At 45.0% G+C, this 27,484-nt stretch overlaps 1 protein-coding gene across 1 annotated transcript in view; it reads left to right on the top strand.

Moving 5' to 3' along the window:
• The window catches only part of PM20D1 (peptidase M20 domain containing 1), a 124,667-nt gene that overhangs the window by 20,310 nt on the left and 76,873 nt on the right, over nucleotides 1-27,484 (top strand). The window contains exons 2-3 of the mRNA XM_075333685.1: nucleotides 895-981; nucleotides 11,835-12,067. Of these exons, the coding sequence (XP_075189800.1) occupies nucleotides 895-981; nucleotides 11,835-12,067 (320 nt within the window). The remainder of the gene's footprint in view (nucleotides 1-894; nucleotides 982-11,834; nucleotides 12,068-27,484) is intronic.

The following is a 27,484-nucleotide window of genomic DNA, read 5'->3' as shown; positions in this document are numbered from 1 at the left end:
CCTCCTTCCTGCTTTTGCACCAAAACTGAGGAGCCCGTGATGCACGGGAGGGTGTATAGGCAGAGGGGAGGGGTTACACTTTTAAAGTGTAATACTTTGTGTGGCCTCCGGAGGCAGAAGCTATACACCCATTTGTCTGGGTCTCCCAATAGGAGCGAGAAGAAAAGGAATTTACGGTAAGTAAACAAAATTCCCTTCATTATTATTTCAGCACTGCAGTGGCACTATAAATCTAAGCCCCCTGTCGTATACTCAAATAAACCAAATACTATACATGATTGCTATCTTTGTACTCATACTGACCTGGAAAATCCTAATATCAGGGCATTTTAACTTAAAATGAACGCTATAAATACGCTATTAAAAAAATTGCTGAATTGCATTTATTTATTGCTATGTTGCCACACTTGGAATTTTGTTCACGCTTTCCAGTACATCATATGATAAATTAGTATGTGACTCTCAAAATCACAACTAGTCTCGCAAAAAATAAGCCCTCACATGGCTATGTTGAGTTGACAGAAAAGTACAAAGCATATGGCTCTAGAATAAGGGGAGGATAAAAACGAGAGTGCAGAAACGAAAAATAGACACCTATTAAAGATATAGAACTTGTAAACATGATATATTATATGACTTGTGTTTATGTGCAACCTGAATGCATGGTGCATTTATGGTACATAATCTGGGCATGAAGTGTATGCATGTTTTATGGTATAAATAATATATCATATGTAAATGAAGATGCATATCTCTTTTTCTGACTTAGCAAAAAGGATGAAATGCTGCAAGGTAGATTGTATAGCAAAGGCTACTGTCCACAGCACGGGCTGTACTAAGCAAATTGTATGTACATTACCAATTGTACCACAAGTCTTCCTATCCGATTATCAGGTGCTATCCAGATTCCTACAGTTTCCTTTTCTGAAGAGGAGCAGAATGTTACAGCGCTCGCTGAGCTTGGAGAATACATCAGAAAAGGTATGTGTCTGCCATCTGGGGTTTACTTCACTAAATTTAGCCATTCATGGATATCTACAAGCAGTCATATTCCCCACCAGTATTTAACCACTAAGTGCTGCTGACATGCAGTTTATGATTCAATAATTTTTATTAGGTTTTCAAAGTTTATACATAAAACAGTTCTAACAAAAACAATAAAACAGAATGTGCTGTATAGCATTGCTTCATGCTATATCAAACAAATAATATAGACATATACAAAAGAATAAAAAACATAACATTGGTAAAAACTATGACATACAGTCGGATTAAGTATTTACAAAGTATGATTTTCAAATAATATGTCAGGAGATGGATGTAGACAAACAACTTCTTATTAAACTAATTGAATAAGTATCATGTATTACGTTTATACCAGAATTAGAACTAGATTAGGTTTAAAATTATGTTTAGTTGTTAATAAAGTCAGTCCATGGGTCCCATTTTTTTTATGAAATCTGTTCCAAGAGTTGTTAATCAGAACATGCTTCTCTTCATAGAACTTATGAAGGGATATTTTTTCTATTAGATCGTAAATATTTGTAATTTTATTGGATTTCCAACGTGCCGCCAATTCGACTTTGGTAACTAGAAGGATATGAATTACGATGGCCCTGTATTGTATGTTTATTGTATCCAAATCTATCGATGATAGAGCTAATTGTGGGGTTAGACTTATTTTTGAGTGCATTATCAGATTTATTATTTTAGACACTTTCTGCCATAAGCTTCTGATTCTAGGACAGCTCCAAAAAATATGAACAATGTCACCTTTTGTATCGCAACCTCTCCAGCATGTTGGTTTTTGGCTTGGGAATATTTTAGCTACTTTGTCTGGAGAGAAATACCATCTGGTATAAATCTTATAAGCAGCTTCATGTAATGTAGTGCAGATATTGGAAAGGTATGTGTTTTTAAGAGCTTTATCCCATTGGTCTTGGGTGAATTCTACTTTCAAGTCCTTTTCCCAACTGGATATGTGTATCATTTTTCTTGTGGTGAGTTCAGAATTGTAGGCATGATAGATGTTCTTATGACTCCATATTAGTTTGTTATTTGGGTTGTTTATCAATTTAAGTATGAATTTGTTTATTTTACCTTTGGGTTCTATAAGTTTCCTGATGGTTTTCGTTATTTCTAGGAAGAAATACATATCTTTATCTGGTATATTATTTTGTAGTTTAAGTTGGAAGAATGAGGTAAAATTTGCACCATCGTATATATTTTTTATATATTTTATCCCTGACTGGATCCATCTATCTACTGTCTCCGTATTGTTTGACAAATCTATATTTTTTTGTCTCTGTATTTTTAAAGACTTCAAAAGTCATTTTGTCTTTGGAAACTCTTTAAATCTTTTCCCAGGAAGTAAATGCAGCATTAATAGTGCTGCTATCGTAGGTATTGGATTTTCTTCCTCCAGAGTTTAGTAACTGTTCCAGTAAAGGAGAGCGGAAAGAAGAATTATTTCCTGATAATATTAGTTCCAAGTTAACCCAAGTTGGAGTATTTTCATTTTTTAATAACCAGTTGTTGGTTTGTTTTAATAAATTTGAGTAATAATATGCTTGTATATTAGGAAGGCCGTATCCTCCATTAATTATATTTTTGAACAATGTATTTTTGGCCACCCTTGCTTTGCTGTTATTCCAGACATATTTGTTGATCGATTTTTGCAATTTGACTAGGAATTCGTCTGGGATGATGATAGGTAGACATCTAATTGTATATAAAATTTTGGGTAGAATAAACATCTTAGCTACCAATATTCTACCAAGCCATGTCGTTTCGGTTTTGTTGTATGTTGCAAAATCTTTTTCAATCTGAGTTGTGAGTTTATTCATATTGAGGATTAAGGTGCTTTTAATATCTTTTGTGAAAGTAATACCTAAGTATTCAATGGCGTCTGTAACCCATTCATAATTAACATTATTTCTAAGATTTTCTTGTGCTGTTGGGATGAGGTTAAGAGCTAGAATTTTTTACTTTTTCTTATTAATTTTAAAGTTTGAAACAATGGAGAATTCTTTTAAAATTTTGTTGGTCTCATTGATGAAGTTTAATGGGTCGCTAAGAGTCATAATTACGTCGTCCGCAAATAGACTTATTTTAAAGTTTACTTTGCCTATGGAAATACCTTCAATTTTTTCGTTTGATCTGATACATTCTGCCAAAGGTTCCATAATCAGGGCAAAAAGTAGCGGTGATAATGGACATCCCTGACGTGTTCCATTGGTTATCATAAAAGTTTTCGAAGAGTGGTTGTCTGATTTAATTGTGACTGAGGGGCAGGAATATAGTGACATGCAGTTTAATGGGAATCTCATCAGGGGTTTGCTAATCCATCTGAGAGCAGCATAATGTAGGAGCAGAGACCCTGATTCCACGGATGCGTCACTTACTGAGCTGCTTGTTGTCTGTGCTGCAGATGTAGCAGTTCTCTGAATTCTGAACTCTGTTTAACCCCCACCCACACTGATTGGCAGCCTTCCAGCTATGTGCAGTGTATTGTACATCAAAAGCTGACAATCAGTTCTCTAGTAGGGCTGATCGAATCCACCAAAATCCAGGACCCGCTGATCCCTGCCGGATCCCTTAAAAGTCTATGGGGACAAGAATCCGGAGATTACAAATGTTTGTGGAAGGGATACGGGGGAAGGAGCGTGTGCGGTATACTCACCCGAGGCTCTGACATGGCCGCAAACTCCTTCCTGGTCACGCTTTTCCCTTCCAGAGCCAACAATTCAATATTCATTGTTTTGCCCACCTACCAGCGCGTGTATTTGGTTGCAGCTAGACGCGCCCCCACCCTGAGTGGCAGTGTGTCAGCTGACTGCAACAAATCACAGGCGGCAGGATGGCTGGTGGGCGGAAAGCAGTGCAAGTGTCTGCGTGTCAGTATCTTTCAGAAACACATGCACATTCCTGTCAGAAGTGTGCGGCTGTGCTGGTGATGCTGCTTTTTTTTTTTTTATTTATTATTATTATTATTATTTAAATTAAATTAAAAAAAAACAACAAATTTTCATCCCCAACCATGATAATGCCGGCTGGGGGCTGGTATTCCAGCCCACAGTCACCCGCTATTGCTGCATCTATTACACCGTGTGCAGAAATATTAGGCAAGTTGTATTTTAGAGGACTTTTTTTTTTATTATTGATCAACAACTATGTTCTCAATCAACCCAAAAGACTCATAAATATGAAAGCTTAATATTTTTGGAAGTTGGGGTGGGTTTTTTTTAGATTTGGCTATCTTAGGAGGATATCTGTTTTTGCAGGTAACTATTACTGTGCAGAATTATTAGGCAACTTAATAAAAACCAAATTTATTCCTATCACTTGTTTATTTTCACCAGGTAAACCAATATAACTGCACAAAATTTAGAAATATAAACATTTGTGACATGTAAAAACAAAACTCAAAAAAATTAGTGACCAATATAGCCACCTTTCTTTATGATGACACTCAACAGCCTACCATCCTTAGATTCTGTGAGTTGCTTGATCTGTTTACGATCAACTCTGCATGCAGCAGCCACCACAGCCTCCCAGACACTGTTCTGAGGTGTACTCTTTTCCCTCCCTGTAGATCTCACATTTGAGGGACCACAGGTTCTCTATGGGGTTCAGATCATGTGAACAAGGGAGCCATGTCATTATTTTTTCATCGTTTAGACATTTACTGGCCAGCCACGCTGTGGAGTAGTTGGATGCATGTGATGGAGCATTGTCCTGCATGAAAATCATTTATTTCTTGAACGATACTGACTTCTTCCTGTACCACTGCTTGAAGAAGTTGTCTGGGAGTTGAGCTTCACTCCATCCTCAACCCAAAAAGGTCCCATTAATTCATCTTTGTTGATACCAGCCCATACCAGTACCCCACCTCCACCTTGCTGGCGTCGGAGTGGAGCTCTCTGCCCTTTACTGATCCAGCCTCTGGCCCATCCATCTGGCCCATCAAGAGTCACTCTCATTTCATCAGACCATATAACCTTTCAAAAATAAGTCTTAAGATATTTCTCGGCCCAGTCTTGACGTTTCATCCTATGTTTCTTGTTGAAATGTGGTCATTTTTCAGCCTTCCTTACCTTGGCCATGTCCCTGAGTATGGCACACCTTGTGCTTTTTGATACTCCAGTAACATTGCAGCTCTGAAATATGGGCAAACTGGTGGCAAATGGCATCTTGGCAGCGTCACACTTGATTTTCTTCAATTCATGGGCAGTTATTTTGCTTCTTTTTTGCCCAACATGCTTCTTGCGACCCTCTTGGCTATTTGCCATGAAACACTTGATTGTTCGGTGGTCACGCTTCAAAAGTTTGGCAATTTCAAGACTGATTAATCCCTCTGCAAGACATCTCCCAATTTTGGACTTTTCAGAGCCCATCAAATCTCTCTTCTGGCCCATTTTGCCAAGGGAAAGGAAGTTACCTAATAATTAAGCACACCTTATATAGGGTGTTGATGTCATTACACTACACCCCTCCTTATTACAGAGATGCACATCACCTGATTTACTTAATTGGTAGTTGACTCTCAAGCCTATACAGCTTGGAGTAGGACAACATGTATAAAAAGTATCATGTGATCAAAATACTCATTTGCCTAATAATTCTGCACACAGTGTAGATGTTATAATCCCGGTGCAATATCGGCTCTTTTCGATTGCCCTGGATCAGTGGCAATCGAGGTAATAAGGGGCTAATAGCAGGCAGCGCACAGCTGCTACTAAACCCTAGGTTAGTAATGGCACAGGCGTCTATGAAATACCTCCATCACACTAACCTGTAAATGACAGTAAATAAACACCGACACAGAGAAAAATCCTTTTTGGAATAAAGTACAAAACACACACCCTCCTTCACCACTTTATTAACCCCCAACACCCTGCAGCTCCAGCGTAATCCACACGAGGTCCAACACCACTTCAGCTCTGCTACATAGCCAGCGGCCATAGAGCATGACCGCTGGCTGTCCATACAATGACTGAGCAGCGGTAACTGCACGGCAAACAGATACTGTCACAGGCTGGGGGCGCGTGTTTCTGCAACCAATCACAGACGAGAGGATGGCCCGTGTGCGGTGAAAACGCGGAAAGTTGTGTGTATACGATGCATAGTACAGGAAGTGAATGCGCGCCCCGGAAGCAGTGTGCCGCCATGACACAGAGTCTCGCTAAGTATGAAACTCTGTTTTATTTCTGTTTTTCTTTATTTTTAAATTATTTTCCCCAGTGCCAAATCCAGATCGTGCACCCAGATCCAGGTCGGGCACCCAGAACTCTTTGAAACTGGGCTGGTCCGGACTTTTACAGTTCAGATCCGCTCAGCCCTATTCTCTAGTCATAATCTCCTACTGATGAAACATTGATGTTAAATATGCAATATAAAGATGAAAAAGATGTATAAAATAAATAAGGTATTGGTCAATTTTTTGGCCATAATATGCAACCTCGAAACCCATGCCAAGGGTCCTCATTGTTTTGAGAGCCCCTACACTAAAATCAAAAGCGATTTGCCAAAAAGGATATAAAATTGAAACCACATCACCGAAAATAGGCATCCTTACCAAATGCCAGGTCACAATACAAATCCAGTACAGGATGCAGCAGCAAGTGCAAAATACTGTTGAAACAACCACTCAGAACCTTCCGTACATGATTTTTGTTGTATTTTATTTTAACAGTCCTTGAAAAAAAATCGCTCATCTGCATTGTACTATTGAAAAAAAACTCAGAATGCACTAGTTTCATTGTTAAATCTGATGAGACTTGTCTATTCAAGTCTGTGGGAGCGCAAATACAATTGGATGCCATACAGAGTGTAGCGCTGGCGTCCCTGCAATGTTCGCCCTCCTCACTGAAGGGACGCCGACTCACCGGCACTGCCGGCCCGCTTTGCTTTGCCTGGCATCCATGTGATCCTCCATGTTTATCTCCGCTGCTTCCTCCTCCCGGAGCCTATGCATGCCGCACAGGTCCTTTGGGTGTGCGCCTAGGGCAGGTGCGTGCACAGCTGCTCTTCTCTTAAAAGACCAGCCAGACATTTCCTAGAAGTGCCTCTCAGCCTATCGATGAGAGGCACTGGGTACTTAAACACACACCCACTTTCCTGAGCAACGTGGGTAGTTGTCCATTCCATAGCTAGCTAGTTTTCAGGTCCCCTTGTCCACTATGTGTCTCCATTTCAGTGTGCATTACCTTTCCTTGTCTTCGTGCCCGGACCGTACCCTTGGTACTGGCCTGTTCCTGTTGTGTCATCTGCCTCAGCTCTCCCTACTGCACCTGCTTCACTAGCGACTGTTTCCATACTGCCTGCCATAAACACGCTCTTTCTACTAAGACTCTTAGGGACCTACTTAAAGCTTGGTAAGAGGTAAAACCGCTTCTGGACAGTTCTTATAAAAGGTATCTTCAGGTTGGAAATTGCCGTTTTTACGAATTTGGAAACAAAGCAGGGAAGATGCTTGCTTTCCGGTTATACTACTCGAAATAAATCTCCCCCCTCCGGCGTACCCCTCCTCACCACTAACATCCCCCTTCAAGCCTTTGGGTACGGAGGTGGTGTCCGTGTTGGAGGCACCTTTTGGCTTTGCGGAGTTAATGAGCGAAATATCAGACCTCCCCGGAAACAAGAGCCCGGCCCAGATGGTTTCACTGAGAAATTTTGCAAAACATTAACCATACTCCTATTCCCGCTGATGCTGGAAGTGTTCAATTCCATCTCAGACTCCTCATCGTCCCCCCCCCCTTCATACTACAACCGCCCCTGTTGCAGTCATTCCCAAGCCAGGGAAGGACCCACACTCCTGCAAATGTTAACAGCCAATTTCCCTCCTTAATATTGATCTTAAGATTTTTGCTAAATTAATTGCAAACAGATTAAATCCCCTACTCCCGTCCTTAATCCATCCCAATCAAGTGGGCTTTGTCCGAGGTAGAGAGGCACAAGACAATACCCTTAAAACCATAGACATTATTAATTATTCAAAGGCCCATAAGACACCCCTTATGATCTTATCCCTTGACGCAGAGAAGGCCTTTGACAGTATCTTATATGCATATTATATCAGCGGGAGCAGGAGATCAAACGCTGCCACTCGCAGCTGTCACCTGCCCCCAGCACCGCTCCAGAGCGGACCCTGCAGTATATTCAGTTTATAAGACGCACCCCCTACTTTCCCCCAAAATTTGGGGTAACAAAAGTGCGTCTTATAAAGCGAAAAATACGATGTAAAAAAAAGGATCAGGCACATCCGTTTTTGCATCCGTTCCGTCCGTTTTTTTGCTGGATCAGTTTTTTTTCAATAAATTGAAGCATGCTCAGTTTACAAAAAGCATCCGTTTGTTGCGCCAATACGTCTGATTCGGCGTCCATAGGCTTCCATTGTAAATCACGCCGGATCCGGCGCGATGTGTTTTTTTTTTGTCACAGACAAAAAAATGTTACAAGAGACGTTCCATCCGGCTGCCGCATTAGCCAATTACGCCGGATGTAACGCAAGGCCATCGGGCACAATCCGGCGCTAATACAAATCAATGGGGATATAATGGATCCGGCGCTGGATCCGTTTTATCCGTTTTTTTTCTGCATTGTGCCTGATGGGGAAAAAACTGATGTGTGAAAGTAGCCTAAGGAGTACAAGTGCTCGGCCTTCGCGGATGACCTTTTGATTTATATAACTAACCCACTCACATCGCTTCCCACTTTGTTGTCTGTGCTTGAACGCTTTGGTAATGGTCCAACTTTAATATTAACATAGATAAGTCGGAGGCTCTTAACGTTTCTCTTCCTGGCGACACGGTGGGTGCCTTAATGGTTCATTACCCATTCAAATGGCCTCCGGGCAACATTATAACATACTTGGGCATCTGACTGACCTCTCCAGATTTTTTTCGCTGAACTTCCAACCATTTCTCTCTAGGCTTGAGACCAACTTAGCTACATGGGAACAGCATGGCTTTTCATGGTTTGGACGTATTAATATCCTTAAGATGACTATCCTCACAAGATTGCTATACCTTATACATAGTGTTCCCTCTTACATTCCAACATCTTTTTGGTTGGGGCTCCAGCGACAATTTAGGCAGTTTGTTTGCGCATCAAAACATCCAAGCCTTCGATGGGATGTGCTGGTTCATCCAAAAGAGGCGGGGGGGGCGCGTTTGCCGGACTGTCGCCGCTACTATTTAGCTGCGGGGCTCACGCTCGTGTGTTGGACTTGCTTCATAACTATTCATTGAAGTTGTGGGTACGCATTGCGACTGACATCTGCCCGGTTTCGGTAGGGGTTCTCCCATTGTTGCGCTTCACACCATTTCTGAACAGCCTCGACATTCGTTACACAGTAGTCCACACTCTGAAAACTTTAACCATTCCCTCGATAAAAAGGGAGTTATTGGACTCAGACGGCCCTATGTTCTCCATTACAGCGAACCCCAAGTTCGGCCAGGGTTTCACTTCTTCGGTCTTTTTGGGCAGCTCCAAATCTCGTCCTCTACATTTGTACCATGTTGCTCCAGCTGGTGTGCTTCTACCTTTAGGTGCCATCTTGGGAGATAAGCCATCCACCCCGAGACATGGATTTGAATACACCCAACTTCAACATTTTTATGCCTCAATCCCTGACCGCAGGACACTGACACATCCCTTGACCACCTTCGAATCACTCTGCCTAACACAGCCTATCATCCCACATGCAACCTCGGCCATCTATAAAATGCTTTTTCAAAAACATCTCCTCTCCCTCCCACCTTACTGTAAAGCATGGGAAACAGAACTTCATAAAACCTTCACAAAAGCTCCATGGGACTGATATTTCACCCTCTAAATCCCAAGAGACCAGCTTTAAGATAATATCTAGGTGGTACAGGGTTCCTTTCACTCTGAATAGATGGTTCCCTGCAGTCCTTGACACATGTTGGAGATGTGGGGTAACAGTCGGGACAATAGTGGTCGTGTCCAACCATAAGTGCCTTCAGGGAAAGGGTCCTTAGGGTGGCTTTGGAGGTAACAGGAATTTCAGTTTCTCAGTCACCGGAAGCAATTTTGCTGTATATGTTCCCCATGTCCAAGTCCGGCTATAAAAAATCACTTCTACGACACTTACTGCAGGCTGCAAAAAACAGTGATCCCCCAGCATTGGAGGTCTTTGGATCCCCCGTCGCTGGAGGAATGTTTTTCAGAGATCTCTTTGACCTACCAAATGGAAACCTTGATTGCGCACTCTCAGCAAGAGCTGGACTTTGTCGCTGAGAAATGGTTTCAGTGGGAGGCCTTCCTCTCATCCCCCTCTACAGTCACATTCTGAAATAACCTTGCAGTACTTCTAAACTTACTCTTTCTCTAGTATTCTGTTGTCATCTTTCTGTTTTTTTTCTCTTCTTTTCTTTTCTCCCTCCCTACCCTGCTCAAGTGACCCTCATGGTAGAGGGCCTTTGTTGGTGGCCCCTCTGACCACGTTGTTTTAACCAAGTCCAATTATCTGCTTTGCGTTCGGAAAAGTCAACAAGTTTATCTGCTTTGATACTGCTTTGTGTTATAATATATACTATACAAAACTGATTATTATTCATGATTTCTCCTCTCCCTTATTCTCCTGTACCCTGAAAATTCAATAAAAATCTATTTGTTTAAAAAAAAAATTGTAATACATCCATAAAAATCGCATAGTATTTGGTTACTCTGTATGGGATCCATTTTAGTTTTTGTTTTATTTATTTATTTTTTTGCAAAACTCTTACACTTGAATATGCACGTCTCATAGAACATATGGAATAAATAAGTGTAGGAGACCATTCTTTTTTTTCACATGCAGATTTGGTCCGTGATAAACAAACTTTCATCTGGATAGCCTAGTTGACTAACATTGGTCCTAATGCCGTCCCTGTGATATTTGTTTTCTCACAGCACTCGGACCGAATATATGATCATGTGAACTTGGCCTAAAGGGAATCTGTCAGTTGGCTCAACTCTCCTAAGCTATCTATATGGATATGCAAGTCATAGAAAGTTGAATAAAAATTATTCCAGATAAATCCTCATTTTTCCTAATGTGTAAACAGACTTTTAAGATGTATGGACAGGCTCTGATCCCCCAGAGAATCTGCTTCCCGAGCTTATTTTAAATTAAATGTGCATTACCAGTGTGTGACATGTAACGACTGACAGTATGATCTCCAGATCTCAGTGCAGTTGTTATTACAACTTTCACAGTACAGCAGAGTTTAATTTTTGTCTCATTACAAAACACATTTGCAGTTGAAGCTCTCTACTCACAGTGCTATCAGCTCTCTACTCACAGTGCTTTACCCCTCCCACTGGCTTCCTGTGAGATAGTGCTTCAGTTTCTGAGAGGACATCTGCAGCTGCATATGTGTTTGTAATGAGACACAGTTCATGTCTGCTGTACTATTAGTTGTAGTCATCACATTATTTCTTATGATGTGAGGTCTAAATACTGCTCTCATTCATGTAGCTATTTGGACACTTAGCTACTCTTAAAGACTTTAGAATTTACATCTTTGAGATGTACACTTAAAGGGGGTTCAGTGCTATAAATTGCCTAACTACTGATCCAGAGTGACATTGTTTATAGAAAATGTTACAGGGGCAACCTACAGACATTGGTTTATCGGTTTGATTAGCAAAAGTGTAAATAATGTTTCTTGGTCCTGGCAACTCCATGCCATTTTTTTGGGGTGGAATCAGGCTCAGCATACTGGCTGATGTACTGTATATGATGCTTCTTAGTGGGACCTTCTTGTAAAATTCAGAAATAAACTAATATTTTCTCTGAATTAATTTTTCTTTTTTTCCAAATTTAGTTTTTCCCAGAGTATTCTCCTCAAGTATTATTAAACATGAAGTGGTGGCAGAATATAGCCACCTTTTTGCAGTCCAAGGCTCAGATCAAAGTCTACAACCCTACATGATCCTTGCTCACTTGGATGTTGTACCGGCCCCTCCTGAAGGTTGGGATGTACCACCTTTCTCTGGAGAAGAACATGATGGCTACATATATGGAAGGGGAGCACTAGATGACAAAAGCTGTGTGATTGTGAGTCTGAAAACACTAATTGCAGTGTTTTTACATTGATAAAGTGATTTATAAAATTATTTTTGTCACTAAAAGCAAACTAAAAACATTTAACCTTAACCTGATCTTGAGAAATCATTGCATATTTTAATGCATCTACAGCATTACTTAATTTTTCTTCTGACATGCAAGCTATCGCCTTTATATATGTCTTTCAAAGGTCAGTTTTAATCACTAGATCAAGAAATGTTACTGCATCAATCTGTAAACTCGGTATATGATTAACAGAAGGTAGTAGATCAGCACAAGGTGCAAGCATCTGCTCCTGTTATCCCTTTTTGGTCAGTCTTTTTGCCAGGTGAAACACCAATAATTAGAGGATGAAATCCATACCACACCAGATTAATAATAAATATGAAATGAAAGTCAATAATATGATATCATCAAAGTGTGGGGATATGGGATCAATGGGACCATTCGGGATTGAATATACTAAACCAAAAAAAAGGAAAACCGAACTAGGAGGTCACTTGAATATTAAATCTTTATTAATACATAAAAATTAAACACATAATAAAACACACGGCTGTTGACTGGAAAAAAGGTGTCAAAAACCTGCATAGCATGTGAGGATCATAACAATAATGTAATGTAATAATGAGGCAAGGGGTGTAGTGAAAGGGAATTCAAAGACGATGGAAGAATTATGAATAGGTAAATGCAGTTAAGTGTCAAGTGCTGGAAAAGGTCATACCGCAGTAATGAAGTTAAATCAGCAGAAAATGACAACCAGCAAGATAACCATCATGTTAGAATTCCACAACACACTAAACCTACAGCCTCAGAGCAGCAGGTGAAATGCAAAAAGGGGGAGGCAACGGCTCAATTGTATGAACAAAAAGGTGAAACATGTAATTTAAGTTGGATTGAAAGAGTGTCAGAATCGGCACAATGAAACACTAAAATAGTGGTATAATCACCTAAAGTCATAGAGCACAGCCTCCTCCACGTGTGTGACGCCTGCCCCGACGCGCGCACGTTTCGTAGCGTCTTCCTCAGGGAGACCAGATACATTTTTATGTATTAATAAAGATTTAATATTCAAGTGACCTCCTAGTTCGGTTTTCTTTTTTTCCCTGAGGAAGGAGACGGTTCCAGTCTCTGAAACGCGTTGGAAATGCTGTAATAAAAAAGAAACTTCTTCATTAATCCTGCACCAGTGGTTTTTCAGCGCGGCTAAAACCCGTTTTCCTATTTATATATATATTACTGTGGACTTCAGGCAGAGAATGAATGAGCCATGCGATCAGTGGTGACATCACTCGGCTTAGTTGCGGTCACAGCTGGAATATGAATATGGTGTAAAAATTTCATCACCAAATTTTTATCTTTTGGTCCAAAAATGCAAAAAATTATTTTGATGCCATTTCGGTGCAGCTTTCTGCCAGGAGGTGCAAATTTGGTGCCGAAATGTCTGCACCAGATTTCTGCAACAAATTTGCAGCTCTAGCAGAAAAAATGTATCTGTGCTGTTATTTATTTATTTCTACACCACGATAGTGACCCTCAGACATGGTCTGTGATTGGTTGCAGTCAGACGCGCCCTCAACCCATCACAGACGTCAGGACGGCCGATGGGTGGGGAAAGCAGTGCGTATGCATGAGCAATAATCAGCAGCTCCGTAAGATGAATGAGCGGCCGCGGAAGCAGTTACAGCTGCGTTGGAGACTCTGTAAGTATGAAGTGTTTGCTTCATTCCTATTTTATTTATTTTTCCTTTTATTTTTTTCATTTGCCAAGTGCTGGATCATTATCTGGAATTCCCTGAGAATTTCAGGCTCGGGCCCAGCACTCATGTACATTTGAAACCACACGGAGCCGGACTTTTACAGTCTGGGTCCGCTCATCACTACTTAAGACACATATAGCCCCGAATGCCAATTTGGGCAGCCCACAGCCATCTGGTCACAGACGTGCTAATCAGTGGGTAGCTTGCCTACATGTGGTTTCCATATCAAAGGATGAAGGAGTGATATATAGCCATTCGTGTTACTCATAAATATGAGAATGGCATGAACATGTGGCTGTAAGTTAAGGTGGCTCTCTTCACTGTAATTTCAGGACCGGCATTAGGTATTGTATATACTTTGTATTTACATATGTCTGTATGGATGTTCTCAATGTATATACATGTGCTTGTAAGAAAAACCCTCAGTGGTCACTGAAATAACTTGAAAATGGCAAAAGTAATTTTGAGTTTTAATTTACTAAATATAAATTAATGAAAATTAGCCATTGCTTTTGAATTGTAATATAACAGAAAAAGTTTACAAAAACAATCTGATGGAAACGGCCTGAACAAAAATGATAGTACTCCTAGAAAAGATTGAAACTAATTTGACAATTGGGACATGGTAAATAAAGGTCTGTCCTATAATTAGCATCATAGGTGTCTACAATGTTGTAATCAGTCAGTCTGACTGAAGGATGAAAAGTAGTCACTGTTCTGTTTGGTATCACGGTATGTACCACACTGAACATGGATAAGCTAAGGTGGTGTCTCAGGAGGTTAGATAGAAAATTATAGACAAACATGTTAAAGGTAAGGGCTATAAGACCATCTCCAAGTAGCTTGATGCTCCTGTTACTACAGTTGCATATATTCTTAAAAAGTTTAAGGTCTCTGGGACTGTAGCCAACCTCCCTGGATGTGGACAATGACTAATTGAAGTGATGAATAATACGAATGGTAACCAAAGAGCCCAGAACAACTTTCAAAAAGAGTAGAGGTAATCTCCATGGTCAAGGTACATTAACGTACATTTATTCCTGTTTTTCATTAATTTTGGTTTATAATCAAGGTACATTAGAGTCAGATCGCACCATCTGTCACTGTATTGGCAAAGTAGACTTCATAGAAGACAACTGAGGAGGAGTCCACAGTTGAAAGCAAATTTTAAAAAATCAAGACTAGAATGTGCCAAAATCCATATTCACAAGCCAAAACCTTATATGAGAATATCTTTCGGACACAAACCACAAAACTAAAGCTTTTTGGCAAGTCACATCAGATCTGTGTTCACAAACGTAAAAATGAAACATAAAGAAAATTCTGTTTCACGGGAAGTTAAATATTGATGAAGCTAAATTATGCCTTGGGACTGGTTTGCGGCATTTGGCACCATGTATCTTGAATCCGTGAACAATGAATTCTCATGACTTTCATGGCATTCTGGAGCGAAATGTGCTGCCCAGGACATGGGTCGTCCAACAGGGTAATGTTGCAAAACAAATATTTAACCCTTTCACGTCCTATGATGTGCCCATACGTCATGGCTGGGAATGGGTTCCCAACCTATGACTTATGGGTACCTCATGGAGATTGCGCGGGTCGCAGGCTGTGCATGTACGATTGCTTCTCAGGGGCACTCTGCTTATCTGACAGCCAAAATCCAACTTTCACAGACAGGGGCAGTCTTTGCTCTGCCCCTGGCTAGTTAACTCTCAAAATGCAGCAATCAATAGCAATTTCAGCATTTAGGAGGCTGGGAGAGGGAGCGCATTCCTTCTCCCACCCAATCTGAACCCCTGCGACGTGATCACGGGGGCCAGATCGTTGCTATGGAAACTCAAGGTCATGATGACTACCTCTGGGTCAACCAGATACGGCATGCCTGTCAGACCATGCCAGGAGCATGGTCTGAGAGGCTTGTGTGAGTGTCTCATTGAGAAGTATAATGTATTGCAATGCTGGTGCATTGCAATACATTAGACCAACGATCAGGCTAATAAAAGTAAATGTCCAATATAGAGATTAAGTTAAAAAAAAAAACGAAAAAAAACAAACTACAATTTAAAGCAAAACTTTTTTTTTTTTTAAACAAAGCAGAAAATAAAGAACAATAAATGTGTATATTTATGTAAAAAAAAATATATATAAGAGTACACATTTGGTATCACCATGTCCGGAACAACCCAATGTATAAAACTGTCACACTAGGTAACCCCTTCAGTGAACACCAGAAAAAATAAAAAAAAATAAACGTACCAAACACTGACTTCTCATCATACAGCAAAGTGGAATAAAACTTGATCTTCATGGAAAAGTCATAGAAATAAAAATCTCACTGAAAATGTCAACTTATCTTGCAAACAAGCCGCCATACAGCTCCATCAGCAACCAAAATGAAAAAGCTATAGCTTATAGAATACAGCAATGCAAAAAACAAATTTTATTTTTTCTATAAAACTGTTTTTATGGTGTAAAAGCAGCAAACATAAAAAATATAAAACCTGTGGTTTTGCTGTAATCGTACCGACCCTAAGGATAAAGCTGCCTTATAAAAACAAAATCCTGAATTGCTGTTCCTTCTTGATTCTGCCTCACAAAAAGTGAAATAAAAACAATCATGGGACCCAAAATGGTACCAATAGAAACTTCAACTCATCTGGCAAAAACCAAGCCCTCACTTGACTGTCCAGAGAAAAATAAACTATGTTGTAAAAAAAACCTTAATTTTGTGTATAAAAAAAGCTGTTTTTATTGTGATTAATAGTCATACCTTAAAAAATCCTATAGAAATATCAAATTTCTGTAATCATGCTGACGTGACGAATAAAGTCGCCTAATCACGTATACCGCAAGGTGGATGTCGTAAAAAAACAAATCAAAACTAATTATTCAGCTGCTGTTGATTTTTGTTTATTCTGCCTTCCAAAGATCCCAGAGTAATGCTCATATTTATCCTGTGCTCCACACTGAGCGCGTACACCAGGGATTACTTATAAATCTTTGAAAAAACGCGATTCAGACAATATTCCCTGTGAGGCAAATCCCGGGATATGAAGATGAATTATGACTTCCAGTCATAATCGCTCATCACTCCCTGGCAGTGCCCCCTCCCTTCTTGTCCTCAATGTCCAGCATCTGTGAAGGTGTCACATCCCATGGCCATCTCCTATGATATGGAAATTAGGTGATGTGGGAACAATGGACACAGGATGACTCCCTGCCGTGACCCTGTGGTAGGAGCTGCTATCTAATTAGCAAGCTTGGAAGTATCCAGACAGAACGACTCCAGTAAAAAATGGTTCATATCTCGCAAGCCATATTTCCGATAAATATGGCAACCATAAAAATGGTGTCTCCGCATGCGGACGATGCTGGCACACCCTTTTTATGGGAGCGGGAGCTTGGGAAATACCCCAGGCGTGATATCAGCCAATGGGGAACTAGTAGACAAGTCATGAAACCTCTCGTTCTGTAGCTAAATTCATAGCTGTCACAATGAGAGCGTCGGCGTCCGCCTACGACGCTCCCAGGCAAAGTTATGGCCCATATTCCATGTTGTGGATTGTCCATAACTCCAGCCAGGGGTGGAGCAGTGCTCCCTCTGAGGTCACTAAGGTAGGAGGGGACCTGGATTTGCCCAGGTTGATAACCCTACTTCGGCCATTTTCCAGGGTTCTTTCGCTGGGGGTCACGTGCAGGAAACATCTGTGGGAGTTCCTAGAAACCTGGTCTACAGCGCCCCCCTGTGGCCAGACGCACAAGGTAACTGATTGAATTGCATACCTGTTTGTAAACCATGCTTTATCTGTAACTGTACTCTGACATATGTATATTCTGTAGATTCCCTATTGTATATATTGTAGTTTCTAGTGTGCTTTAGGCTGATTAAATTATATAATTAATCTTGGGCTGTTCTGTTATCTCGATCTTGAATCCCACGTCTGTGTGTTCGGCTAATAGTTACCGTGAAGCGGTTGGTGGCAGCGAGTTGTGCCAAGGATTATTGTGGGGAGGCCAGTGAGATTCGGGGAGGTTTTATATATTCCGCCCGCGGAGGTCGGGGGAATATATACCCTACTCTCACTGGGGACCCTTCAATAATCGGCATAAGTAGTATAGCGGCCTCCTTGCTTATTGTCGGGCAATTCCATAATTGGCCTGACTATAAGAGGGGCGCTAGAGAGCGCGTCACGTGCTCTGTCTGTCGGTCGGGAGGTATAAAGGAGGGGTGACCCCCACTTGTTACCCCCCGATTGTGACGTACTGGTAGCCAGCGCGGGGGATTTCTGAGTGACCCCCCCGGTGGTTTGTGACATATTGGTGGCATAGCGGTGGGATCGAGATAATAGTGTGTGTGAGTGTGAGACCCATACTCCCAGACACTAAAGACTGCCTGCAGCAGCTGTGGCTGCTGGGGTCTTCAGACTAGCTCAACACTAGAGTGTCAGAGTGCAGATACTGTAAGGTGTGTGGAGGCATCAGGTGTCAGTTCTGTGTCAGTGACCAAAAGTCTGCAAGAATGGCTGATGGCACCAGGAGCAGAGCTATGCAACTGGCCAATGCTAAAGCAGGAGCCGAAGAGAGGGAGGACGGTGCTGTGGACAGTAATGAGGAGGTTGCCCACGAGTCCTCCAGGAGCTCGACGCCAGAAAACCGTTCTGCAGAGGACAGCGCACAACCTGGCAATTATGGACAAGATGAGGAGCAGCTCACCCAAGGGTCCTCAACGAGCCAGATGCCAGCCCTCCGCTCTGCAATGGACAGTGAATCACCTGGCTCTGCAGCGTGCCGCAGATCACCACTTGCCAATCCCTCCGGCCTGAGAGGTGCAGAGGCCCTCCTTCAAGCTGCCTTGGCCAGGCTTATGGCTGGAGACCGGGATACCTACGAGATACTCATGGCCGAGCGTGGGCGACAGGCAGCGCGTGACGCTGAGGCTGCGGAGCGGCAAGCAGCGCGTGACGCTGAGGCTGCGGAACGGCAAGCAGCGCGTGAGGCTGCGGAGCGGCAGGCAGCGCGTGAAGAGCGAGAGCGACAGGCAGACCGTGACTACCAGCTGCAGCTAGCTCAGCTCCGGCCCTCATCAGCCACATGTGACCTTCAAAACACCAAACTTCCAAAGGTCCGTGTTGAGGACTTCCCAGTGCTGGAGAAGGATGGAGACTTGGACTCTTTCCTGACTGCTTTTGAACGGACTTGCTTGCAGCACCATCTGGACAAGGATCAGTGGGCCAAATACCTGACCCCCCGTCTAAGGGGTAAGGCCCTGGATATCCTTGGGGACTTGCCTGCTGAGGCAGATCAGGGCTACGACACCATCAAGCGGGCCCTGATCCAACAGTACAACCTCACTCCAGAGTCCTACCGCAAGAAGTTCCGGACCCTGCAGAAGGGACCAAAGGACTCCTGGACTGACCACAGGCGGGCACTTGCCCGAGCTGCCGACCACTGGACCCAAGGCCTGCAGCTTTCCACCGGACCGGAGATCCTGGACTTGTTCATCACGGAGCAACTCTTGTGGAACTGCCCTGAGGATCTCCGCCAGTTCATCCGAGACCAGAAGCCAAAGGGGTCCACGGCTACAGCTGCCCTGGCCGATGACTACACCAACAATCGGGCTCCTGAGGCCAGGAGAGCAGCCACCAGCAGCACCTGGAGAGGGGGTAAGATGAATTCTGCGACTGCCCCACCTGCCCCTAGACTGCAGGGGGTGTCCCCCTCAACTCCCCTCTCCAGGCCCGTGGCAGAGCCAAGACGGTGCCACCAGTGCAACCTACCTGGACACTTCAAGGCCATGTGCCCTCAGCGTCCCAAGGCCCCGGCTCCGTCCCCGTCCCAAGGGCCGCCCAAGGTGTATTGTGTGGGTGGGGGTGGTGGTAGGTCCCTGGACAGCTTCCAACCTGTCACCGTCGGCCGGTCTGTGACCATAGGACTGCGAGACAGCGCCTCGGAGGTGACTCTGGTGCGGCCTGAGATGGTGTCCCCCCAAGACTTGATCCCTGGAAAAACCCTCGCTGTCTCCGGGATTGGAGGCATTGACCCGGCGCTGCCTGTTGCTGACATTTATGTGGACTGGGGCGCAGGGCGAGGGGTGAGGGAGGTGGGGGTAACTGATCGGATCCCCGCAAACGTGCTACTTGGGACAGATTTGGGGCAGATAACCTCCCAGTTTGGGCCCCCACCAAGGGCTGAACCTTCAGCCAGTACGGACATGACTCCTGACAATGTTAATGTGTTATCTATGAATGATGTGAGAGAGGGGGGAGTGAACTCTGATATTTCTGCTTGCACAGACACCATAGACACACACACAGCTGCAGCTGTGACAGGGGAGGGGGTCAGAGAAAGGTGTGACAATGCCTCTACAAGTAATCAGCCTGTGAGCTGGGATCTGCTGCCCTCTGCAGGGATAAGCAGAGAGCAGGGTGCTGCAGGGGGAGGACCAGTGTGTGGGGTGGGGGCTACCACAGCAAATGTGGGGTCCCCAGAGATTTCACAGCGGGGTTCTGTTGCTGCAGGAGGGGAACAGGCAGGTGAGATTGGGGCCGGTCCAGGAGCGGAAGTGCTCCCAGGTAAGATCTCGGTGCATGGTTCCCCCACAACCGGGGTGTCAGGAAGCCAGGTAGGTCTGCCTGAACCGGCGACTTGGTCAGGAACGGAGGAGGAGCAGGCACGACCCACGGTCGCAGCGGCTGTGGCCGCTGTCACCCGCAGTGGGAGTGCTGGAAGCCAAGGGGCCTCCCGGAGGTCCGATAGCTCTTCCCCTTCTGACCAAGTGGCAGCCGAGTCAGGTGGAGGCCAGGACACAGGTCCCGGGGTACTGACCGAAGATGTGACAGTCTCGTCGATTCTGGCCACATCTAGTCAGGGGTTTCAGGCAGCGTTAGAAGCTGACGACAGCCTGACAGCTCTTAAGGAGCAGGCGGCACAGCCTCCCTCGGACTCGGACCCGGAGCGAGTGGTCTGGGACCAAGGACGGCTGTACCGGGCCACGGTCCAGCAGGGTTCACCGGAGGCGTGGCCCAGGGACCGACAGTTGGTGGTACCCTATCCGTTCCGGACGGAGTTGTTGCGGATCGCACATGAGATTCCGATGGCCGGACACCTAGGGATCGCTAAGACCAAGGCCAGGTTAAACCAGCATTTCTACTGGCCAAAAATGGGGGCCGATGTGGCTGCCTACTGCCGTTCGTGTGAAACCTGTCAGAGAGTGGGGAAGGCGGGGCCACACCCCAAAGCCCCACTAGTATCTCTGCCAATCATCGATGAGCCTTTCAGGAGGGTGGCTGTGGATCTGGTCGGCCCGCTGGCCATCCCCAGCAGCTCCGGGAAACGCTTCATACTGACGGTAGTGGACTATGCCACCCGGTACCCAGAAGCAGTGGCCTTGTCGTCCATTCGGGCTGACAAGGTGGCCACTGCATTGCTGGAGATTTTCTCCCGAGTGGGTTTTCCCCAGGAAATGCTCACTGACCGGGGGACCCAATTCATGTCCCAGCTGATGGAGGCCCTCTGTAAGCAAGTCCAGGTGCGACATCTGGTGGCCAGCCCGTACCATCCACAGACTAATGGCCTGTGCGAGCGGTTTAATGGCACCTTAAAGCAGATGCTTAAGATGTTGGTCGACTCCCATGGGCGTGACTGGGAGCGGTATCTCCCACACCTGTTATTTGCTTACCGGGAGGTTCCACAGGCCTCAACAGGATTCTCACCGTTTGAGCTCCTGTACGGGCGACGTGTGCGGGGCCCCCTGGCTCTGGTGAAAGAGGCTTGGGAAGGGGATTTGGCCACCCCTGGAGTGTCGGTTATCGAGTATGTCATGCGCTTCCGGGACAAAATGCAGGCCTTGACGCAACTGGTACACGACAATATGGCTCAAGCCCAGGCCGATCAGAAGCGTTGGTACGACCAGAACGCTTGTGAGAGGACCTACCAAGTGGGTCAAAAGGTGTGGGTACTGGTCCCCGTACCACAGGACAAGCTTCAGGCAGCCTGGGAAGGCCCATACCTCGTGTACCAGCAGCTCAACCCTGTGACGTACCTGGTCACCCTGGACCCTGCCCGTGGAAGGCGGAAGCCCTTCCATGTGAACATGATGAAGGCACATCATGAGCGGGAGGCATGTGCGCTCCCCGTGTGCAACCTGCCCGAGGAGGGAGAAGCGGAAACCCTCTTGGATATGCTAGCCCAGGTTAGGGCAGGCGGATCCATTGAGGATGTGGAGGTTGGCCACCAGCTCTTGGAGGACCAACGGTCCCAGCTGTGGGCCACCCTACACCCCTTCCGGGGGTTGTTTACCAACCAGCCCGGAAGGACTGACTTGGCTGTCCATCACGTGGACACTGGGGATCATCCCCCGATCCGGCGTTCAGCATATCGGGTCTCCCTGGAGGTGCAGCAACACATGCGCCAGGAGATTGACGAGATGCTGAAGCTGGGGGTGATCCAGGCATCCAACAGCGCTTGGGCCTCGCCTGTAGTCCTCGTCCCTAAGAAGGACCGAACCACTCGGTTCTGCGTGGACTACAGGGGGCTCAATGCTGTCACGGTCGCCGATGCGTACCCAATGCCACGCATCGATGACCTGCTCGATCAGTTGGCCGGGGCTCAGTACCTGACCATCATGGACCTGAGCCGGGGATATTGGCAGATCCCCCTGACTCGCAAGGCCAGGGAACGCTCTGCCTTTATTACCCCATTTGGACTATACGAGTCCACGGTGATGCCATTCGGGATGAGGAATGCCCCTGCCACTTTCCAGCGGATGGTCAACACCCTGCTCAAGGGACTTGAAGGGTACGCGGCCGCGTACCTAGATGACATTGCCGTCTTCAGTCCCACCTGGGAGGACCACCTAGAGCATCTAGCACAGGTGCTCAGGCGGATCCACCGGGCAGGTTTGACCATCAAGCCGGGAAAGTGTCAGCTGGCCATGAGCGAGGTCCAGTACCTCGGTCACCGGGTAGGCGGGAGAACACTGAAGCCCGAGCCTGAGAAAGTGGAGGCCATCGCATCCTGGCCCACCCCCAGGACCAAGAAGCAGGTGATGTCCTTCTTGGGGACCGCTGGGTACTATAGGAGGTTTGTTCCACGCTATAGTAGCCTGGCAAAGCCCTTGACGGACCTCACCAAGAAGAAGCTGCCCTCTGCAGTCGATTGGACAATGGACTGCGAGACAGCCTTCCAGGCCCTAAAGGACGCCCTGTCCAGCCCGCCCGTGCTACAGGCAGCCGACTTCACGCGTCCGTTTGTAGTACAGACCGACGCCAGTGACTTCGGCCTCGGTGCGGTGCTCAGCCAGGTGGACTCTGCGAGCCAAGAGCACCCAGTCTTGTACCTGAGCAGGAAGCTGTTACCAAGGGAAGTGGCCTATTCCACGATGGAGAAGGAGTGCCTGGCCATAGTGTGGGCCCTGCAGCGTCTGCAACCCTATCTATACGGGCGCCACTTCATCGTGGAGACGGACCACAATCCCCTCAGCTGGTTGCACACCGTCTCTGGGACGAATGGGCGATTGTTGCGATGGAGCCTTGCGCTCCAGCAATACAACTTCACCATTCGCCACAAAAGGGGCCGTGACCACGGTAACGCAGACGGGCTGTCCCGACAAGGAGAGGTCGCGGATGGGCGCACGGGGGAACACCGGAGTGTGCTGCCCCCTAGCGCCCTCAAAAGGGGGGAGGTGTGAGGCAAATCCCGGGATATGAAGATGAATTATGACTTCCAGTCATAATCGCTCATCACTCCCTGGCAGTGCCCCCTCCCTTCTTGTCCTCAATGTCCAGCATCTGTGAAGGTGTCACATCCCATGGCCATCTCCTATGATATGGAAATTAGGTGATGTGGGAACAATGGACACAGGATGACTCCCTGCCGTGACCCTGTGGTAGTTGCTGCTATCTAATTAGCAAGCTTGGAAGTATCCAGACAGAACGACTCCAGTAAAAAATGGTTCATATCTCGCAAGCCATATTTCCGATAAATATGGCAACCATAAAAATGGTGTCTCCGCATGCGGACGATGCTGGCACACCCTTTTTATGGGAGCGGGAGCTTGGGAAATACCCCAGGCGTGATATCAGCCAATGGGGAACTAGTAGACAAGTCATGAAACCTCTCGTTCTGTAGCTAAATTCATAGCTGTCACAATGAGAGCGTCGGCGTCCGCCTACGACGCTCCCAGGCAAAGTTATGGCCCATATTCCATGTTGTGGATTGTCCATAACTCCAGCCAGGGGTGGAGCAGTGCTCCCTCTGAGGTCACTAAGGTAGGAGGGGACCTGGATTTGCCCAGGTTGATAACCCTACTTCGGCCATTTTCCAGGGTTCTTTCGCTGGGGGTCACGTGCAGGAAACATCTGTGGGAGTTCCTAGAAACCTGGTCTACAGCGCCCCCCTGTGGCCAGACGCACAAGGTAACTGATTGAATTGCATACCTGTTTGTAAACCATGCTTTATCTGTAACTGTACTCTGACATATGTATATTCTGTAGATTCCCTATTGTATATATTGTAGTTTCTAGTGTGCTTTAGGCTGATTAAATTATATAATTAATCTTGGGCTGTTCTGTTATCTCGATCTTGAATCCCACGTCTGTGTGTTCGGCTAATAGTCACCGTGAAGCGGTTGGTGGCAGCGAGTTGTGCCAAGGATTATTGTGGGGAGGCCAGTGAGATTCGGGGAGGTTTTATATATTCCGCCCGCGGAGGTCGGGGGAATATATACCCTACTCTCACTGGGGACCCTTCAATAATCGGCATAAGTAGTATAGCGGCCTCCTTGCTTATTGTCGGGCAATTCCATAATTGGCCTGACTATAAGAGGGGCGCTAGAGAGCGCGTCACGTGCTCTGTCTGTCGGTCGGGAGGTATAAAGGAGGGGTGACCCCCACTTGTTACCCCCCGATTGTGACGTACTGGTAGCCAGCGCGGGGGATTTCTGAGTGACCCCCCCGGTGGTTTGTGACATTCCCAATGAAAGATTCAATGTAATGAGGCAGTCACTTTGAACTCCCATCTGGTCTATGATGCGGTGGTGTCCATCTTTTATGTGTCTTTTTACGTGAGCCCAAAATTGTGGTCAACAACAATTTTGTGAATCTTTTGAAAACAAGGACACCATTGAACAGAGGCCCAACAGAGTACGGATAACTCTGCTGCCTCATACTAGTGAAGGAATGAATGAGTCAGGGGTTTCACCTGAATTATGTATTTCGGAGATGTAGTGTAAGTGCTCAGCATAGACCACAGGATAAATATGAACTGATCCAAAATGTTCTATACCCCTAATTGCCACCAATAGCATTCAACGCAGCCATAAGAAAAGTCCTCACTCAGGTTCGTCATCTGTTAAGTGAAATATAGGTGGCTACTGGTAGCACAAAAAGAAATCCAGCCAAATCCAAATGCCCCCTTCCTTCTGAACGTCACAATGTGTTTAAACCACAGTTGCCCTCCACGTGTTTGGCATTTCTGTAATGAGGAAGCCTGCTTATTTATGGGCTGTGTGTCTCCAGAAGCATGAGCTGGGCACATTGTACAGGCACTACAATGTACTGGGCACTATAAGGGCTTATTTGCAATTTTTAATTCTGCAACATTCACCACGTTGGACTTCAGGGGTGTTTTCCAGAGACAAAATAGTCACTACACTCTTGGATGAATTGCCAGAGTGGTGTCATTGTAAAAATGTGGTCACTTTAGACAGTTTCTGCTGTTCTGGCACTTAGGGGCTCTGCAAATGGAGTCTGCAGGCTATTCTAGGAAAATGTGTGCTCCAAATTGCTCCTTCCCTCCCAAGCCCTGCTGTATAGCCAAACAGTACTGTGCATACACATGTGGGGTATTGCCTCATTCAAGAGAATTTGTGTAACACCAGATGCAGGAATATGGTATATGTATTTCAGCACCAAATCTGCATCTCTTGGCAAAAAAACACACAAAAACTGTTTTGATGTGTTTTTTTTTTGCGAGCAAATGCAAATTTGGTGCTGAGATGTCTGCACCAGATTTATTCACCAATCACAGACACCAGGACTGCTGGTGGGTGGGAAGCAGTGCATATGCATGCGGAATAATGAGCATATGTATGAGGAAGTAGTGTTACAGCTATGCGGAGACTGGTAAGTATAATATGCCTGCTCTAATCCCCCTAGCCCTTTATAAAAACCATTTTAAAGTGCATGATTCTGGTCCCCATAGACATATATGGGGATTGGCGTCCGGGCATATATCCAATATTAATTCTAGGCCCGAACCAAATTTAAAAAAAATTTGGACCCAGAAATCCCGGATATCTGCGGGTTCGCCCATCACTACTCGGGAGAAATGAGCCAAAATACCCGTGGACAAGTGCAAAAGTCTTATTGAACGTTTCAGAGTTTTTGCTTCCAGAGATTGCCTCCAAAGGTTGTGCAACTAAATATTAAAGGAACCATAATTTTTGTCCTGGCCATTTTCATTAGTTTGTTTTTTAAAATGTTTCTGTTTGAAGAACAATTTAATAGCAACATCTGATTCTGATTAGTTAAGTAAATGAAAATTGAAAATGTACTTTTGTCAGTTCGTTATTTGTGAACATTGTGGGTCTTTTTACTTTAAAAGAAGAGTGCCTACAATTTTGACAATGTTTATACGTGTATATACAGTACAGACCAAAAGTTTGGACACACCTTCTGATCTCTAGAACAACTATTAAGAGGAGACTTTGTGCAGCAGGCCTTCATGGTAAAATAGCTGCTAGGAAACCACTGCTAAGGACAGGCAACAAGCCGAAGAGACTTGTTTGGGCTAAAGAACACAAGGAATGGACATTAGACCAGTGGAAATCTGTGCTTTGGTCTGATGAGTCCAAATTTGAGATCTTTGGATCCAACCACCATATCTTTGTAGAAAAGGTGAACGGATGGACTCTACATGCCTGGTTCCCACTGTGAAGCATGGAGGAGGAGGTGTGATGGTGTGGGGGTGCTTTGCTGGTGACACTGTTGGGGATTTATTCAAAATTGAAGGCATACAGAACCAGCATGCCTACCACAGCATCTTGAACTAGCGTGCTATTCCATCCAGTTTGCGTTTAGTTGGACTATCATTTATTTTTCAACAGGACAATGACCCCAAACATACCTCCAGGCTGTGTAAGGGCTATTTGACTAAGAAGGAGAGTGATGGGGTGCTACGCCAGATGACCTGGTCTCCACAGTCACCAGACCTGACCCGAATCGAGATGATTTGGGGTGAGCTGGACCGCAGAGTGAAGGCAAAAGGGCCAACAAGTGCTAAGCATCTCTGGGAACTCCTTCAAGACTGTTGGAAAACTATTTCCGGTGACTACCTCTTGAAGCTCATCAAGAGAATGCCAAGAGTGTGCAAAGTAGTAATGAAAGCAAAAGGTGGCTACTTTGAAGAACCTAGAATATAAGACATACCATATTTTTCGGTTTATAAGACGCACCCCCAAATTTGGTGAAGGAAAAGAGAATTTTTATTTTTTTTTTTAATGTTAAATGGGGCCCATCTTATAATGCCAGTGTCCGTCTAACAAATCATATAGGGTATATGTCCCTCATAGCCCCCCATCCTAAAATTAGCCCCCCTGAATCTGGATATGGCCCCCTTATATTGAATATAGCCCCCTTGTGCTGGG

This window comes from Anomaloglossus baeobatrachus, chromosome 2 (assembly GCF_048569485.1).
Source record: "Anomaloglossus baeobatrachus isolate aAnoBae1 chromosome 2, aAnoBae1.hap1, whole genome shotgun sequence".
NCBI classification, from domain to species: Eukaryota; Metazoa; Chordata; class Amphibia; order Anura; family Aromobatidae; genus Anomaloglossus; species Anomaloglossus baeobatrachus.
This window is presented reverse-complemented; position numbering and strand designations above follow the sequence as displayed.